We start from the raw sequence: 19,397 nt of genomic DNA on the forward strand, positions 1-19,397 counted from the left end.
ACAGGTCCAGTGTGTAAGATTTAGGTGAAAGGGAACTATTGGCAGAAATTGAATGTAGAATAATCCTTGTGATGTTTTCACTAGTTCGTTTCATCTAAATTGTATGAATTGTTTTCTTTACCCCAGGAAAGGCCCTTTATATTTAAATACTTTATATTTACACCAAGGGGGTCCTCCCTACGGAGGCCGCCATGTTTTTTTATAGTAGTCTAGACAGGACAAACTAAACACCTATTGAGTTTTTATGACAACTGAAGGTTAACATGGGTTCGTTTTCATGTTTGAAAGGGGAGGGTAAGGTGAGGGGTATTTAGTTGTAACAGGCAATTTCAACATTAGATATCACAAATTTCTACACACTGTACCTTTAACATTTTGGGGGGGAAATTCGGAAAATGTGGATATTGAAAAAACGAAAGAAGTAGGATGTTGGGAGCTCAAATTTAGTACACAGTTCAGTGAGTGACATGAAGAGCCCATTGCTATACAGGTCATTAATTGACGTTATGCCCTTATCACACCAATGTTGAAAGGTGGAACAATTGTAGAAGGCTTGAAATTGTGATTATTAAATATGGGGGCAGAAGTAGAGGGGCCTTGCAGGCCAAAAATGCTTTCTAAATTGCAACCAGATTTTGAAAGACTGAGTGACTATTAGACTAGTAAATGACAGCTGACAACAGTGGCAGATGACGGGAGTTGAGAGCATAGCCATGACCTAGTGAGAACTTTGTGGAGGAACACGCCATTTGGACCCAGGCAGGCTGATCGGACATAAATAAGGCCATCCAGTATAGGAGTTTTTGAATATTAGCTGCCCAGTAGCCCTACAGAAAATTGGGGAGATTCCCCCACATGTTTAGGAAGCTGCAAGATATTTTTCTGAATGCGCACCAGTTTGCTGCCCCAGAGGAAGTTTGATATTGATTTGTCTAATTTAGCAAATTACTTTTTAGTGATAAGTGTGGGAATATGTTAGAAAAGGTAGAGGAACCTGGGCAAAGCCGACATTTTAATGAGATTCACCCTGCCTACCAAGGACAGTGGCAGGGTAAACCATCTTGCAAAGTCCTCTTGAACTTTTTTGAGTAGAGGTAAAGCATTACCGTTAAAAGTATCAGATAGGGATTTTGTAATGAAAATGCCTAAATATTTAATGCCTTTATTCACCCACTTAAAAGGGTATTGGGAGTAGTAGAAGGGTTTGATATGCAAAGGAGTAAGTCATCGGCATACAGTGACAGTTTATGTATTGTTCCCATGCGAGGGATGCTCTCAAATTTCACCTCGGATCACAGCCAAATGGCCAGTGGTTCAATGACAATAGCAGGCACCCTTGTCTTGTGCCTCGGTATAACTGAAAATGAATGAGGTTACATTGTTTGTTCGCACAGCTTTGAGCTTTCCAATATATTATGGAGCTCGATTGTTAAGGGCTTTGTATGTGAGCTGCAGGATCTTGAATTCTATTCTGAATTTTATCGGTTGCCAATGCAGAGAATCTAAGAGGAGTAATATGATCTCCTCTTAGTGCTGGGTGATTAAATGATAAAGATAGGTATCACAATGTAACTTTTCCTTGACAGAAATTTAAAAAATGGACGAGCGCAGAGTGTAGGAGGAGCAGCAGCGCACATGCTTATGTTTGGGCTGCTGCATAGAGGTGGTCAACTCTTTATCAATGCAGTGACTGAACATGATTATGTTTTCCGCTAAGGTTATTGTTTTAGTGGGTTTCCACTACTAAATAATAATAACCACTGCTGCTTCAGGATCAGGACAGACGCACATTAAAGATCTAGTTGTCCTGTGTCAGAGTCTCCAGTCTGAGTCTGCATCCTCCTCAGTCCCTCGCTGACCTATGCTTACTTTACACTTTAACAATAAACACCATCACTGATCAGAAGTTATAAGGACACATACAGGACTGACGTTTACTTAGTGTTTTGTTGATTCACTCTAGAGTTTATGAGACACATGTTTAAACCTGCTAAACAACACAAGACGTAACGTGACACGCAGAGTCAGGAAATCAGAGTTAAAGTGACCAGAAGGATCGCAACATCATTGATGAAAAATAAAATACATGTGATTATCAGTTTGTGTAAAGAGGGACAGAGACAAGGGCAAACACACACACACACACACACACACACACACACACACGCACACGCTCTCACACACGCTCTCACACACGCTCTCACACACGCTCTCTCTGCAGACATGAATTCTTCATTGTTGCAGAAGAAGCAAAGCTCAGGGACTTAAATATAAATTCAGCAGTTTTTTTTTAATAAGATCGGTTCTGTGTGAGTGATTAAAAAACATCAGAAGAGCAAAGTCACTTGTTGACCAGCGGAGTGATGCGCATTAGTGCATTGGCACTGATTTGATTTATGATATATATCAATATAGACTGAGATTTTTCAAAGACTAACTAGGACATCCTGATAATTTTTCGCAGTAGAGCTGGGGGCCTTCCAAGGCAACTATCTGGTCAGACAATGTGTGTCTGAGTTGTATAGGGCCAAGTACAATAACCTTAGTTTTGTCTGAATTTAGAAGTGAAAATTTCTGGGTCATCCAGGTCTTAATGGGATTGTTTACCCAGAAATGAAAATTCACTCTTTATCTACTCACCACTATGCCGATGGGATGGGTGGGGGACGTGTTTGAGTCCACAAAACACTTCAGGAGTCTCAGGTGTAAACAGTGTTAGAGCAGAATCCAATACAACTATAGTAACTGGTGACCAAAGCTTCAGACGTAATAAAACAACAGAAAAAAAAACATGCCTCCATACTGCTCGTGAGTTGTCATCCAAAAGTCTGCAAGTCCCGACCATTATATATTTGACTCAAAAACGAGGTAATTTACACCAGGTTTTAAGCCTAAAAGTCCACTGATATCATCCGACCAGGTGCAACTGCACAGAAATGCAAACGTCCACTAGCATAGCCACTTCTGGTGGACTTTTAGGTCCCAAAACTGACAAATAAAATAAAGTATGATTCAATTGTATTTCAACAATGTTTATTATTAATTTTCACATTGAACTGAAGGGTACTAAAATAAATGTTCTTTTCTTGTTTTAAGTAAAATAAGGTTTGCATTTAAAAACGAAATAAAGAGCTTTGGAAAAAATGCATCTTAAAATAAATTAAGATGCATTTTAGAAGAAAAAAAAGATATAGTTTTAGTTTCCCCTTCTTTTTTCTTAACATATAAACAATGTAAACAAATATTAAAAACTAAATCGTTTTAACACTCTTTGTTCCTCACTTTCTCTTGTTCGGTGAGAGAAGTAAACTCTACCATGTGCTGCCAGGATTTACTACCTTAAAGATGAGAAAGATGCACGGGTTAAAATAAGACTATCGTAAATACGAGGTCTTCGTCCGTATAGAATGTGTCTGGGTCTGGATCAGGGCTGTTGTCTACCTATTGTTGACCTATGCTTGATCATGGCCAATTTAGTTTTGCTTCAGCTTGCTTTGCAGGTAAATCCCTGCTTTGATGAGGCGTAGCCACCTTCCATACATTGCATCGACCCACATTACGCAGATCAACATAATCATAATCAGTGATGTCGATTACATTGACGTGTCGCCCGGGCCCTAACAATAAGTACTGAGGCCTTTTGTTATCCATTTTTTCAAATCTATCTGTGATCTATTTGGAGTCATAGGCACACCATCGTAGCAGTTTGAATGAGTTCTCTAATCGACATAATTTTGCTGTCTCCTGCCAGTTTTTCATAGTATAGTAGCTACCATAGAAGCGTGCGTGCGTGCGTGCGTGCGTGCGTGCGTGCGTGCGTGCGTGCGTGCGTGGAAGAGGACACCCTCCACTCTGTCCTGCTCTCTCCATTAAACACATCAGTTATCAGGACCCGATCAGGACATGAAGTAACTCAGTGTTTGTTTGATTCGCACCAGAGTTCATGAGGCTGCATTTAAACATCATGAAATGACTCGTCAACATTTCGTGCTCAGTACAACATGAGACGTGACGTGAACAGCAGGTCTGTTAAATTGACCAGAGCGGCATGGATTCATGATCTGACACCATTGATTAATAACTAAACACATGATCTTAAGTTTGTCATCTAAATCATCCCAATGGAAAAATGGAACAAATGTGAACTAGGTCATTTTTGGAACTGTGTACTTAGTTCAAAATTAAAAAAAAAAGAACTATGTGAAATGTGAACTGGCACAACAGTGTAGGGCCGTATCCAGTCCAGGGGTCTCTAGATGAATAGGCCTGCCGTGTCTATACAGATTTGTCATCACAAAATTGCATCAGCCAGACTTTTAACATGATTTTCAACAGTGGTTTAAAACAATTAATTATCCATAATTATCACTTGATTGATAGGTGACGTCACTGTTTCCTCATCACTGGCTGCTAGTTGTTTAGTAACGTTGAATTTAACTAGTTTGATTGTTAATATATCCACGACAAACTGATTATAATACTGCAGAAACAGACTTATTAGGATTAACTGAAATTATGACTATTACGTCTGCATCACCCAAGCATGTGAATGCAGACATGAACCAGATTTTTTCGATGAATGGGTATGAACAATTTCCATCACGATTATAGTGACCCAAATTATCACGATAATCAGTATTATCGTGACATTGTTAAAATGTGCTGTAAATGTTCAAAAGGCGCTGATACTCCAACTATAGTGATTTCACCAAGAATTATATTAACATAATTTACACTGCTAAAAAAGATTAAGTGAACACTTTTATCACAGATCAGACCTTGATAAACAAATTATTCAAGTTGAAAATCTTTACCGATGTACATTGTATAATTTGTTGAGAACAAAATGACTTAACAATGGTCATTGGAAACCAGAATCATCAACCTGATTCAAAACCACACTGAAAATCAAAGTAAGTAAAATTTAAGTCACATGCTGATCCAACTTAAGCGGCAACTCATAATGTGACTCACTAGTGTGTATGGCCCAGGGATGAGCATTATTTATGATACATGTATTTGAAACATGTATTTGGAATACAAACTAGTATTTTGTAATTTGTATTTAATAGGTTTGATGAAAATGTATTCATATTTTGTATCAAAATGCTTTATTGTTTTGTATTTTAAAAATACTGTAACATCTTCTGTGAGACATGTCTACGTGATGATGTCATGAAAATCAAAAGCACTGTATACAGCCTCTGATTGGTGTATACTTTGCCAGTGGTTGTTGCGATCAGAACATTGAGGTTCAGAATTTTTTTTTACATAAATTGCTACAATTCTTAAAAGTAAGGTTTTGGAGTTCATTTTTGGTATCCTAGGCTTAATCAAATTTGCAGTGTTCTAATTAACTATATCACCTGAGTAACGTGAGCAGTCCTTACACTCAGTTAAGCTTGCTACTTTCAGCCTATGCTAAGTTTTCGTCGGTTGTGCATGGGGTCACAAGATGGTGTTAGTAAGCGCACGTGTTAGTGCTTTATTAGCATTATCAAAGTTGTGCAGCAAAGCCATGAAAAAACAGGTTGCTATCCCATCCACCAGTGGTGTTTGTTGTAGCTCACAGTCGAAATGTGTAGTGTTAATGGACCCGTTGCCACTTTAATTTGCACCAAAGCAGGTTAAATTGATTTACAATCACTAGTGGTTCCTCAATGGATAGATTGATAAACCTGAAGTTTAACTGACTTGGTGTTATCCAGTGATGATTAAGAATTCCCTTATTTTTTTAATAATAGCGAGCCAGTTCACTCCACCTTGCAACAGCAACTCTTCTGACACTCTGCCTACCGCATTTTTGTTAGCAGGTGCTGGTAGGGATGGGAATTGATAAGATTTTTACCTTTCTAATTCCATTTCCGATTCTGCTTAACGATTCGGTTCTTTATCAATTCCCTTATTGATTCTCATTTGGAAAAAAAGGACAACAAACAGGTCGATTAGCATCAACTTCGTTTAGTTTAGAGGTAACAGGAGTCATGACCTTTCAAACCCAACAACAGTGAGGTCTTAAGAGGCCCACAGCCTAGGACTCCTCGATGGGGTGCCAGGGGTTCCTCAGAAAAAATAATTTGTCTTGAAAATAAATATAAAATTTTAATAATAATAAAATAAATATTCTTCTGTAATAATTAACAAAATACAACATAAATTATTCTGTGGCAATTCCATTAGAATGTCCAACATTTTTCTAATAGAACTACATCAGCTAGTGACAAATACAATCAAGTCAAATCCAATGGAACTGTGCATTGTGCAAATCTGCAACCATCAACTATGAAGAATTAACAATTCTTTTGCAGAAAAATAAGCATATCTGCTTTTTCAAGAAGTATACGCGATCTTTCTGGACTTATGGTGTCTCCAGCTGTGGAGAACACCCTCTCAGATGGGGTGGAGGACACCTGCACACACAGAAAGCTTTCAGCCAGTCCTGACAGCAGGGGCAGAGACTCTCTCTTGCTCCACCACCATACGGTGGCGTTATCCTTGCAGGGGATGGGGGTTAGGCTTCTGTACAGCTGGATCTCCTGATCCACTCTCTGGGCCAGGGAAAGAAGGAGCTGCCGTTGTTGAAATGACTCCAGGTCGTTGTCCTCCTCTTCAAAGAGTTCCTCCAAGGCCGTCTTTTTCTGCTTTACTGGTGGCGGCAGCGGCGGCGCCTGAAATTAAATGGACATAAAAGCGAAAAATCACTCAATAATCCATGACATCTAAATGATCATGACAATGAGATAAACTTACATAGTCTTCTTCTTCTTCTTCCTCGTCTTCATCTTCGTAGCCCTTCCTCTCTGTCTCTCCTTGCTCCGGGAGCTTGAGAAGAAAGTGACAAATAAACACAAATAAATCCACAGAACCATAGATGAAAAGTCTCACTCTCACAATGGAAATGTGCTACAATCAAAGACATTGTCAAATTCAAATACCTCATCTGCTGCTGCCTCTGTGTTTGCTGCCATTGCTGCTTCCCTGATCCTGTCCCAGACTTCATCCTTATCCACTTCAGATTTAAATCTGGGGTCTAAGATGGTGGCCTCCTCCAGGAATCTCTGGATATCAGCTTTCTTAAATTTCAAAAAGGAGGAAAATGTGACATCATGAGTCATGAGTGACTATCCTTAAGTATTTATTATAACTGTCATTTTATTTATGATCATCAACTGTACCTGGTAGCATGTTCTCCTTGATGCTCCTTGTGAAAGCAGAGTCATCTTCCTGCACGGTGTATTGTTGCTGTAGCTTTTGCAGGATGGGCAGAATCTCACCACAGGTTGGACTTTTGTCACTGGAGACTGCCAGTGTGGAGGTGTAATGCTTTTGCATGAGCAGCACAAACCCCTCTGCTTTTCTTAGGTCCTCATTGCCCATTTTGGCCAGTCTGCAATATAAACAAAACAAAAACTCAAAAGTGTAATATTATGCATTTAATTTGATCAGGATCTAATAATTTACATGTACACATTTCTATGTTGCCTGCAATATAAAGAAAGTATTTATCTTACTGAGCAAGTCTTGCTTCTCTTCATCCATACAATCACAGAGCAAATTCTTGCTGCCCAGTTGGAAATTGCAGTGCAGTTGTACAGCTTCTGAGCTCCAAGGTTCAGCGTATGTGCAAAACATGAAAACTTGACAATTTGTAGCTTTTTCACAGCTACATCCATGTTTGCCGCATTATCCACCGTTGCTGCCACAACATTTGCTCTGACACCAACACCATACTCCTCCAAGATCTCATCAATCTCCTCTGCTACAGCTGTCCCTGTCTGTGCTTGGTACACTGCTTTGGTTTTGAGGACTTTTACTAGAGCCTGGCTATTTCGACATAATGCAGCGTTACTGTGAGGTAATGATCTTGACTAAAACTTGTCTATCCATCAGCAGTGATGGCTGCCTTCGACACATGTTTCAACTCAGAGATCAGATTTCCCTTTTCAACAGCATACCAAGCAGGGATCAAGTGGTTAGTTAAACTGTCTCTGTTTGGGGCTTTGTACTTAGGGTTGAGTTCACTGAGTGAAACATCTGGTTGACTTAGAGGAAAACATGCAACTTTGACATTCTCTGACTTAGCATACAATTGAACACATTCACCTACAGAAATTCAGGGGCATCTACTGTGGCAAATGGGTACATGCCTTTTACCACAAATCCTGGCCTGGGTCATTTTACTCTTCCCTGCTTCGGTGAAAGGAGAAGCTAGAGGTAGAGATGAACTGGAGGTAGTACTGCCAGCCTCTGCCTCTGAGCCAGTCAGACTCTGTTTCTCGTGATGGTCATCTAAATGTAATGCATGAGAAGGCATTCATTTAACGTTAACCATTACTAATAGCAGGTTTTTACAATGAGGCAAATGGCGCTAACATGATAGGCAGTGTTTGTTAGTTAGTTAGTTACCTGCACTATTAGCCTGAGGACATGCTAAAGTTGCTGCTGCTGCTGGGTTGAGATTAACGTTAGTCCGGAGCAGATCGAAAACACAACATTCATTAATAGTTATTGCATGCTGTGTGCGCAAATGTTTCTGCATGTTGGTAGTATTTCCTCCCTTTGATGAAATATCCACTTGCAAGTATTGCAAGTTGCCCTGTTGTCGTCTTTTTAAGTTAAGTGTAACCAAACTTTTGAGCGTTTGTACCGCTTGGGCGCCATGTTTACTGTTGACTGCTGGCTGCACTGGACTCGCCACGCAGGTAAGCTACGCAACGTGTGTGGTGACGTAATTCGGGCCGACTGGAATCGATAAGGGAATCGTTTGCAAAATTGGCAAACGATTCCAAGGAATTGAAACACTGGGAACCGGTTCTCAACAAGAACCAGTTTTCGATTCCGATCCCTAGGTGCTGGTGGTATTTAGGATGCCACAAATGTCAAACTGGGATACCAGATCCATGGAGATGGGGATTTCTTACTTCTTTCTACATAATCTTTAAAATCAATCAAGCAAATGATTTCTTGTGTTTTCATGAACTCCCTTAATTTCAAAAACTCATGTAGCATAAAAATGTGTACCCATACAACTTACTGTATGTGGGATGTGTTTTTGTACTTCACTCTGCAGTGCTACTGAACTTTGAGTAACATTACAAAAAGATTTTGTTAAAAATTAGCCCAATATAACAGTCTATATGTCAATTATTGACAATATATTTGACCAATCACATGGAGCCCTTCTGCCCTAGATAATAAATTAAAGATATTGACATCATTGACAGGGTTTACCATCGATGAATCATTGTCTGAAGTAGAGAATAGAGAAAGAGAGAGAACAGGGAATTATGAGCTGCCTCCTAAATTCTGTGGAAACTTATATTGGTCACGTTTGTCCCGAGTCAGATTCATCACAATGAGCTCTTGATTATATAAAAGAATGGTGAAGCTTTTTTATGATAGTCCCAGAACCTGAGGGAAAGTAACAGGACACACACACACACACACACACACACACACACACACACACACACACACACACACACACACACACACACACACACGCACACATCGCAATATTCAACACTATCGCATGTTTTCATAATGCAGCCCTAGTATCTAGGTGAACGACCGTCCTTGTTTAATCAGCGTGCTTTGCTCACGTCGTTTTAAAGATGTAAATGTTGAAAAAATGATCCATCTATTCAGGAAGCAGTCTTTGGTGAATATAATATGTTGGGAAGTAGAGGGAGTTGAGGGAGATCAGTGAAAATAATTTTTTAACCACTGAGTCATATTTTGAAAGTGAATACAGACAAAATTTCCCTTTGCACTTAAAAATACATGCAGGGCTCCAGAGTGACACCAAAAATCTGTGAAGTGTGACTGAAAGTCTTCCTCAGTGTATGAAAAATTTAGCTGGCACTGTCTCTGTATTTTCAAGAGTTGTGTCACTGTTTTGTCTGTGGGACAGAAGAGCTCTCTCTGCTACAGACTTTGGGATTTTTACCTTTGCACACCTTGTATATACAAAAAAAAACTATACAACCCGCTAGAGTAAAGGAAAATACCGTCAAAACATTATGCTCCTTTCTAATCACTCACATGTGAACTGATCTTTTTAATAACCTGCTGAATTTATATTTATGTACCTGAATATATGGTTGCTTTTCTGCAACAATTAAAAAAGAGAGGTTGTTATAATCTGTCGGTAGACCTTCTCTCCCATCTACTGCCTGCATGCGCATGCTCGTCTTACGCTTTTCACAGCGGTTGAGTGAGGTGGGAGGAAATGTGCCAGTGTAATACAGCACTGAACAAGGATGCCATGCCTATAATGTGTCTTTCGCAATGACTGTGATGCAAAGTATTTGAAACAATGATTCTTTCTTCCGAGTTACTCCAGTAATTGTTTCAAACCCATCACTACTTGACATCAGCAGGGACACAGTTCACATTTTCTGTGAGTGCCCCTTTATATCCAGGAATTTATAGAAGAAATTTGCTTAGATGTCTACTATGAAAACCTTACCATAAACAATCAAAATCACCATCTTGTTGTCTGTGATGAAACCATCTGAGTGTCCTCTGTTATTCTCCTCTGGAACCGTGTTGACGTTCATTCGCACACACCTCACACAAGCCCTACTCCAAGGGTATGTGTGCGGTAGCATCACTACTTCTGCTAACAGACATTTACTATCTCATTAAATCCGAATTCTTTGATGAGAATACTCCATGGATTTATGTTGACTGGTGTTCTTTACCACGAAGACGCCTAACAGAGTTGAGATTACCAATTTTAAAGGGGGCCTATAATGTTGGATTGTCATATTAAACTTGGTCCGAATTACCAAATATTGGCTTAATGCATGTTGGAGTAATCTCAGTGAGCCACAGGGACCCAGGCATTTCTTTTTGTTAAGGCCTGCACCTTACACCCTTCAGGTAATCTCACATCAGATCACCTAGCACTTGCATATTTTGGCATTTGGTCAAGTTACTGGGAAACATAGCCATGCCTGCCCAGCAGAGGGACACACCCCTACCTGCTCAGTCTGCTCAGTCTGCTCAGTCTCTTTCATCAACAGAGCCCAGCATGAAGCTGGATTTGCAGCTAGGCTTTAGGGCTGCAACAACTAATTTAATTAATCCATAACAATATAGGGCAACTAATTTACTCATTGATTAGTCTGGTTTGTTGTAATACACAACTGGCAAATGTAACCACCCCCCAAATATCACTTAATTTATCTTTTGTAATAGGTGCCAAATAATTGATGGACTGTTTTAATGGGCTCCTTTTCTACAAAATAGAAAACATTTTTGTAATGTTACTCAAGAGTGGAGAACATCCGGAAGCGTGCATACTGACCATCTGGATCAAGAAACTCCTGGCTGAGCCCAAGGACATCATATGACGTGCAGTTGCATCTCATTCATCATGTAAATATTAAGATGGGATAGGACTTAATTGATCCCTCGTCAAGGAAATTCACTTGTTACTGCAGCTGAGAGTGAGGTGGACAACAGACTTTAAAAAAGGTGATACAATAAAAATACAGAGAATATGTACATAATATGAACCTTTTACTATGGAAATATTGTTTGCAGAGAGATGTACTTAAATAAAGTGCAGAGGCACAGCATGAATGCACAAGGATGTATACTGTATTTGTGCATGAGTCAATCAGGAGATTGAAATAAACATAAACATACAATGCGTGCCGAAGTATCTTTTGGCAAGATGCTGAACCCCATTTTTTGCCCCTTTATTGCCCCTCATAGGAAAAAAAGAGTGCTGCCAATAGAAGCACTGTATGAATGAGTGTGTGAATGGCGTACTGTAAAGTGCATCAAGACTAGAAATGCGCTATATAAATACAAACCATGCACAGACGCATTCACAACAGCAACAATCTCTCAAATTTGCGTTCACACAACATGCACTTCCCTGGAGAAAATACGGGGAAACTGCAGAATCCAGTGCATGTCTGAAAGCAGCTATAAAAAACTGTGGCTGTAGCAAACAGTAATGACTGCCACATCATCCTCTCTTGTCTTTTCCTTCAGCTTCCCATTAAAGTTGGCCACCAGAATACTCACACCAAAGTCAGCACAGAGCACAACAAAGAATGTCTGATCAACATCTCCAAGTACAAGTTCTCCCTTGTCATCAGTGGCCTTACCACCATCCTTAAAAATGTCAACAACATGGTGAGTGGGCTTCTTCTCCTTCTCCCCCTTCTCCCTTATCTTCTGACTGTTTTTTGTAATCGTTCTTCCTGTTCATACTGTTCATGAAGTGATACCTTCCTAGAAGTCACAAGATTTTCTGTTTTTGGTCCCCCTTATTTATTTAAAATAGGAGATATGAATGTTTGGAACACTTCAGAATATAATGCTGTCCAATACATTACTAGCTCAATGTTAAATTCAGAACTCAATTAGCAACAAACACTGAGCATTATAGGATTCAGAAATGGCAGATGGCAGAACAATTGCATTTCATTAAACTGTTTTGGCGTGTGTAGTATAATTGATTGTATGAACGAAGAATGGGAAGAGGAAGTGGGCAAAGAGATTAGGAATGATGACAGAGGTGTGGGACACATCAATTTTTTTTGGTATTTACTATAGTCAGACTAATTAATACAACTTTCAAGACTAAAAAAACTTGTTTTGAAGTCTAGAATCTAGAGGTGTTACCTTTGTATGAAAATCTGAAACCTGATAAAGCTGATTCACAGGTCCTCAAGAAAAGTAATGAGTGGCAATTCTCAGAGTAATACAAGAATACATTCTTTTTAACTGGAAAAAAGCTCAGATAAGACCAGATCTAATTAAGATAATTCTAGGAATGAGCTTTCCTTTTGCTGTGTCCTGTGATTTATTTCACAGCGGATATTTGGAGAAGCTTCCGAGAAGAACCTCTACCTCTCTCAGCTCATCATCCTGGACACACTGGAGAAGTGCCTGGCTGGGGTGAGTCTGATCTTGTCTTAAACAGATTTTGGAAATGGTCTGATCTCATCTCTTTGAAAAAGTTGGGAGCTAGTTGTAACTGTTCTTGTGCTGCTAATGAAATCTAATGTTAAAATCATTTACTTTATATGCTGCTGGGTTCTGCTCACCCAGATACAAACTTTTTGTAGTGTACACATGGCATCAATCATAGTCTCATCCACTATGGGAGGTTCCTTTTTTGCAGTCATTTGGTGGTAGTCAAGTCCACATTGTCAAATGGAAGCCGGGTACCTTTTGGATAAAGGTCTAACTGTTATACTGTTAGCATCAGCATGAAATTATATTGTTAAAACCACTGTAACTATACTTCTGAGGCTATTGTTTAATGTAAACATATATCACAATGAATCATTCATTGATCTGGATCTATGTGTCAATTCAATGAGCAGTGATATAATGTATGGCAGCAAAAGTGAAACAAATTTTAAACATTGATTCATACTTCCGTATTGTCTGAAATGTCTGTGTAGAGGTAGGCACCTCCAGGTGAACCAGGGAGAGGGGATGGCAGTACTGAGAAAAGTTGGCCAATTAACTCTCCCTGGATTCAAAAGGCAGCAGCTGAGCTGCCAGAGGGGAGACGGTGCTGATGGAGTATCTGCTGGCCTGGTCAGGGCTCGCTCCTTTTCATGCTTGCTGCAACGTGCTGAAACTGGCGGCGAGCGCTGCACTGATTAAGTGTCCCCACACAGCTCTGGAGTGATTAAAGTGAATAAAGATGCTACAAAGCAACACTTTTGTTTCTGGCTCTGTTGTGGGAGTCCCCAGTGGCATTGTCTATTGCCACAGTCTGTGAGTTTCTGTGACCATTTCCTATGCCCTTGTGTTTGACACGTGAGCACTGGGTCTGAGTCTATGAAATATACAAAACCACAGGAAAAAAGCAAAGGATAACAAAACCGCAAGCACCGACTTGTTTCCTCCATTGCCACCATTTCGTGCTGGTGTGTACTTGTTATCCCTGACAAACTGGTTGCTGAATTTTTCCATACATTCCTGCAGAATGTCTCATCTTAACTGAAAGTCTCTGTAATCTCCCTCCATGAGACATCTGAGATTCTCTAGGCTTTTTCATTCATGGAATTATTGATGGATCAGACTGATGTCAGCAGGTATGGACCTGTCCATTGTCTCTTTTCTCCATGTGATCCATGTTTGTATGTGGGCTAGCCGCACGCAGCATCTACCAAATAAAAAAAGTTGGGAAGTCCACGATAAGTCAGTGTGGGCTAGCCGCACGCAGCATCTATCAAATAAAAAAATAGGGAAGTCCATGATAAGTCAGAATCAATTCAGTGCTGTTCTGAAGTACCAGTACCGTCGCCTGGCAGTTGTTTTGGCCTGTTGACTACTGGTAACACAGTTGGCCAATACAGCAGGAATGCTTTGATGGACCTCTCAACCTCACCAGTGGCTCTCTGTCTGAAGGTGTGTGTTTTAAAATTGACATCACCACACTGGCTGCATCCCTCAGAGAGCCAAAATGATCAGCACAGAAAAACTGTACCAGCTTCTCTGTGCTAATCATTTTAGATGAGACACCCTGCGAAATGGGCAGCCATGGACAAATGGAAAGGTGGAGCAGAGAGAATGAGATATAACTAAAATGGCTGTGTAATATTTTTTCATTAACATTGCAGGACCCTGACTCATATCAAATGGAATCCTATTGTAGTAGATTTTGTAATATTGGCAAATATCATATTGTTGTCCAAAGAATTGAAATGGTGTATTGTTGATTTACACCCTTAGACACAATATGTTGTAGTGTATATAGTCCTGCAGGGTGAAGCTGATGTTTAAAGAAATTGAGTTTATTGTACTTTTGAAGTTCTGCCTAATCTAAATCCGACTTGTTTCAAAAACTACATAGAACATGTTTGGAGGTAAAACTTTGTCTATAGTAGGGGTTGCATGACTTCAGATTTTTTAAAGTCGACTCTTATGCGATGAAAGTCGACGTCGACTAGTCGCTGATGACGCCATTCATATTTTTCCGTCATAAACAAAATCACAGGAGGGAATGTTTTGCAACAATCTGTATTAATTGACAACAGCATCATGCATAGAAATCAGAAATCACACATAATATCAGGAATATGAACAAAAACCTGTCAGCTGTAACATTCATTTAACACCTTAGGCTATACTTCTCCCACATCAGTGCAAAAAAAATACTGTGAACAAGGGAGGAAAACAACGCAGGCATGGACCTGCAAACCTATTCACCACCATCAAAGTCCTGCTCAGACACAGCTCCTGTTTTTTGATCCTGGTTTGCATGTAAAAACACAAGGGCATCGACATGGGCAGGATGAAGGCTCGCCCACTGTCGCGTGATGGTATTTCCAGCCAGAGAAAAAATCCTCTCGCTCGGCGTGCTGGTGGCTGGAACAGCCAGGAAAAGCTTGCCCAATTTTGGCCGGGGGAATCTGTCCTCATTCTGGGCTCACCACTGCAGCTTTTGCATGGTGGGAATTTGTGGTGTTTGCAAATAATCACGGACCTCTTCCTCTGCAGTGCACTGATTACTGGCTCTCCGTCCACTTTGATAGTGCGGGCCGAAAAGTTGTTCAAAATCCTGCTTGAGTCTGTCTTTTTTCCCCCTCACTGGCTCTCCCTCCCTGTCATCCACCTCCTCACCTATAATAAAATTAACAACCAAGTTTACCAAGGCCGCGCATTCAGAAATAGAAGACAATTTCAATAGGTTGACAAATCCATAGGTTGGATTAATTTCATTTAGCGCACTCACTTGTCGCTGCCAGCGGCTCCCCCTCCTCGCAGGGCACCCTTCTTTTTTTTACTCTCCGAGATGAACTGAAGATGCTTGAACCGGGCATCAAGCCCACAGGGCACAATAGGGATGGATTTCACCAGGTCATATGAGTCCAGTTTTAACTGCTCTCCGACTGTGATTTTGAAGTTGAGCACGGCAGCCAGGTCAGATGATTGAACACGCAGAGATATGTTCACCATGTTGAAAATCACCAGGTAGATGAAAGACGTCCCACATGCAGTTCACCACACATTATTACAGTGGCCTTGGCCAAGGGCTGCAGTACTGGAATAAGCTGTTCCACCTGCTCCCACTGTGACGCTTTCATGGCGAGGGATTTCTGGACGCTTGGTTTTGTGACCGCATCATCCGAAAGCACAGATTGCACCGCAATTCGTTGTTCGAAAAGCAGTACTAAGGGGAGGGTGGCATGAGGGCTCTAGTGGGACCTGTGCTCATAGCCCAGCACCGTGCAGCTCAATTGGTATTCACCAGAGAACACCAGTATTGGTAGGTCCACCACTGGCCTCCCATTTTAGTCACAGATAAGAGCAGTTCACACTGAGCACATGTGACTGGCTTGAAACAGTCTGGATACGCCGTGGTGGTATTATGCTGCCTTTAACGTCATCCAGGATGACCGGTTTTCAGTGAGTCAGTGATGGTCTGGGGAGGCTTATCCTTGGAGGGTCCCACCATGTCATAGTCAACGGTATCATGACTGCTGTTACATACCCGGATTGTCAGACCTTACCCTGGTGCAGGACAATGCCTGGCCTCATGTGGCCAGAGTGTGTAGGCAGCTCCTGAATGACAAAGGCATTGATGCCATTGACTGGCCTTCATGCTTCCCTGATCTAAATTCAATTGAGCATATTTTGTTGGGTTGGGAAGAAGTTACAAGTAGAACTTTCTTAGATGAATAAGGGTTGAAAACAGATGGAGAACAACGTATGCAGAGGGCCCCATGCCTGTGTTCGCCTGGGGCCCCCAAATTGCTAAATCCGCCACTGATACCAACTCTCCATGACGTACAGTATCCGTTTTAATGTGTCTGGGATGGCAGCTTCTCTCTCCTCCGTAGCTCCTTTTACCTTCCCAACCATCTGTAGGTGGGATATGTGTGATTGGGGCTGAAAAGGATTTTCGTGTATTGTGTTGCGCACATACATCACATTCACTCAGTGTTGTATCTACTGTGGATGCAAAAAAAGGCAAACACCATACAGCTTGGAGACGCTTGTGTGACTGAGGAGCCAGCCAAATATCCAAATGATAGAAAAAACAACTATTACAGTTATTGACAGGAGAAAAAGTATGTTTCCTCTAAGGCCACACAGGCTCCATTGTTGTCCAACGGAGGTGACCCGTAGTCACTCGTACTACTCGTACTGTATGACTCACCGAAGCAGCTCAGGCGGCTCTCGGCTCTCACCAATAGCTGTGCTGGTCAACGCTGCCCCAACTTCAATGATCCTGTGTTTTAATGTCTGTGTGTGTACAGTGGGTGGATGGTCTGGTTCTGGAACTCTATTGCAGTGACTGGTATAAATCCACGGTTTCCTTTCAGCAAACTTTACTGCTGAGTGTGTTGTTAGCAGGATCAAGTTTTGCTTTGAAAAATGCCATAGGTCTCTGTTTGCCACCATGTTCCTGGAATAGCACTGATGGCATCTTCTCATCAACTGCTTCTGTGAAAGGTCGGTCAGGGTAAGGAATTCCTAAGGTCGGGGTCGATTGTAAGGTCAGTTTTAAGTCAGTGAAAGCTTTCTCTGTGTCATCAGTCTATGTGACCCTACTATGTGCTTGTAGGCCTTGCCCGTGTGCGATTGTGCTGAGGGGCACCTCAAGGACAGCATTGTTGAGAATAATTTATGTGCAATAGGAGCACATTCCCAGTAAACGCATAACTTGTTTCCTTGTGACAGGTATTGGAGTATTTTGAATTACTATTACTCTCCTAGGGGAAAGGGATTTGCCCTCTGCTGTGATCACATGCCCGAAAAATGAGAGTTGTTCATTAACAAATTGCAACATTTTCAGGCTTGCCTTTTGTCCTTCTGCACCTTAATGTTTTTAGGAGAGCCACAGTATCCCTTTCTGTAGTCAACATATTGTTAATGTGCATTCCCTGGTGTTATCTCCAATGTGCTTAAGCTTTCTTTTAGCGCCTGGTTGTAAATGGTATGTGATTCACAAAAGCCCTGACAAAGGCGTGTGAATGTAGAACTTCCCCTGTTAAAATCAAACGTAAACCAGTATTGACTGTCTTTATCAATTTGATCGCTAAAAAATGCATTTGCCAAATCAATAACAGAGAACCGTTTACTATCCAGCGGTACTTGCCATCTATCATTTTTGTGCTTTGATAGCAAAACATGTTGGTGGGAACCAGGAACGTCAAAAAGGAATCAGCCTCTGAACATCTGTGGAAGAACTTAAGAGGGTGACTTATTTTCTGGTTTGGGTAAAATTACAGAAACAGCACATCTAAATTAATTCGAGAACATGCAATTCAGCGTTAACTTCTCTCACACAACCTTCTCTACAACTTACTCTGAACCATCTCTTCTCAAAACCTGCATCTTTCCCTGTGTAGTGCAGTGTAAATCTTCTGGATGTATGTACATGGTGTTTGTTCTCTAGTGTGACTGAATGTGCTTTATCCTCTAGATCAATGTGACAACAGATGAACAGAGCTTCCACTCATTCATATATAATAATAAATCAGCATTATGCTTAATGCATTTGTAAATCTGGTGGATCATGATCAGCCATTCAGACCACTAAGGCTCCTGTTGGGGTGGAAAATGAGAGAAATGGCCACGAGACACATTAAATCTTTTCCCATCAAATTTATTGGACAACATGAGGATAACAAAAATGAACACTTGAATTTTCCTGTGATGCTATCACTACATGAATGGAGTTGTGAATTGGTCAACCACAATGTTTCCTGAAGACCCCACAGATCCAACAGTTAGTCCGCTCATCTTAGGAGGTGTGTCAAACATTTCATTCTTGATGACTGAATGTGTTGCTCCTGAATCTACAAGGAATGTAATCTCTTTCCCTAGCAATGTGCATTGGCATATGAGCATAAGCATCTGATTTTTACTTAATGTTGCTATCTGTAGTTCATCTTTCTTTTCTAAAAAATCTATTACTTTCGTGATAAGTGTTTATGTTGGTGTGGTGCATTCACCCTCTTGATGTGTCAAGTGTTCCAAGATGCTGGTTTCTCCCTCTCCTCCACCCCCATCTCAGTTCAATCAGGCTTGTCAGGTTGCTGTTTCTTCTGCCCATTGTCCCTTCTCTCCACAGTAAAAACATATGTCTGGATCAACATTCCATATGCGGTCTCCCCTTCTTCCTTGCAATCCTTAATTGCGTCCATGAGGTGTACCTCTGAACATGGTCAATATAGCTTTATGCAGATCAGTCTCTCTTTTCTCCTTCTTCTTTTCTCCATCTTTACTTATTTTTTCAGCATGAACTGCATGTGCTAAGTTTTCCAGAGTCCTACTGGACACATGTGCATTTTAACAGGTAAGCAACATCAGGTCTTAGGCTGTTGCTGAAACTTTCTGAGATGGACTTCCCATCTGGTCCCACAACTTCAACCATCAGGAGGCACAAAACATTGTCCATA

At 40.8% G+C, this 19,397-nt stretch overlaps 1 protein-coding gene across 16 annotated transcripts in view; it reads left to right on the top strand.

The window, feature by feature from the left end:
• The window catches only part of nf1a (neurofibromin 1a), a 186,462-nt gene that overhangs the window by 15,997 nt on the left and 151,068 nt on the right, over nucleotides 1-19,397 (top strand). For all 16 annotated transcript variants that reach the window (XM_069534939.1, XM_020088252.2, XM_020088255.2 and 13 more), the window contains exons 2-3: nucleotides 12,013-12,156; nucleotides 12,841-12,924. In XM_069534939.1, the coding sequence (XP_069391040.1) occupies nucleotides 12,143-12,156; nucleotides 12,841-12,924 (98 nt within the window). In that variant the 5' untranslated portion in view covers nucleotides 12,013-12,142. The remainder of the gene's footprint in view (nucleotides 1-12,012; nucleotides 12,157-12,840; nucleotides 12,925-19,397) is intronic.

The sequence above is a fragment of the Paralichthys olivaceus genome, chromosome 11 (genome assembly GCF_024713975.1).
Source record: "Paralichthys olivaceus isolate ysfri-2021 chromosome 11, ASM2471397v2, whole genome shotgun sequence".
Classification (NCBI taxonomy): domain Eukaryota; kingdom Metazoa; phylum Chordata; class Actinopteri; order Pleuronectiformes; family Paralichthyidae; genus Paralichthys; species Paralichthys olivaceus.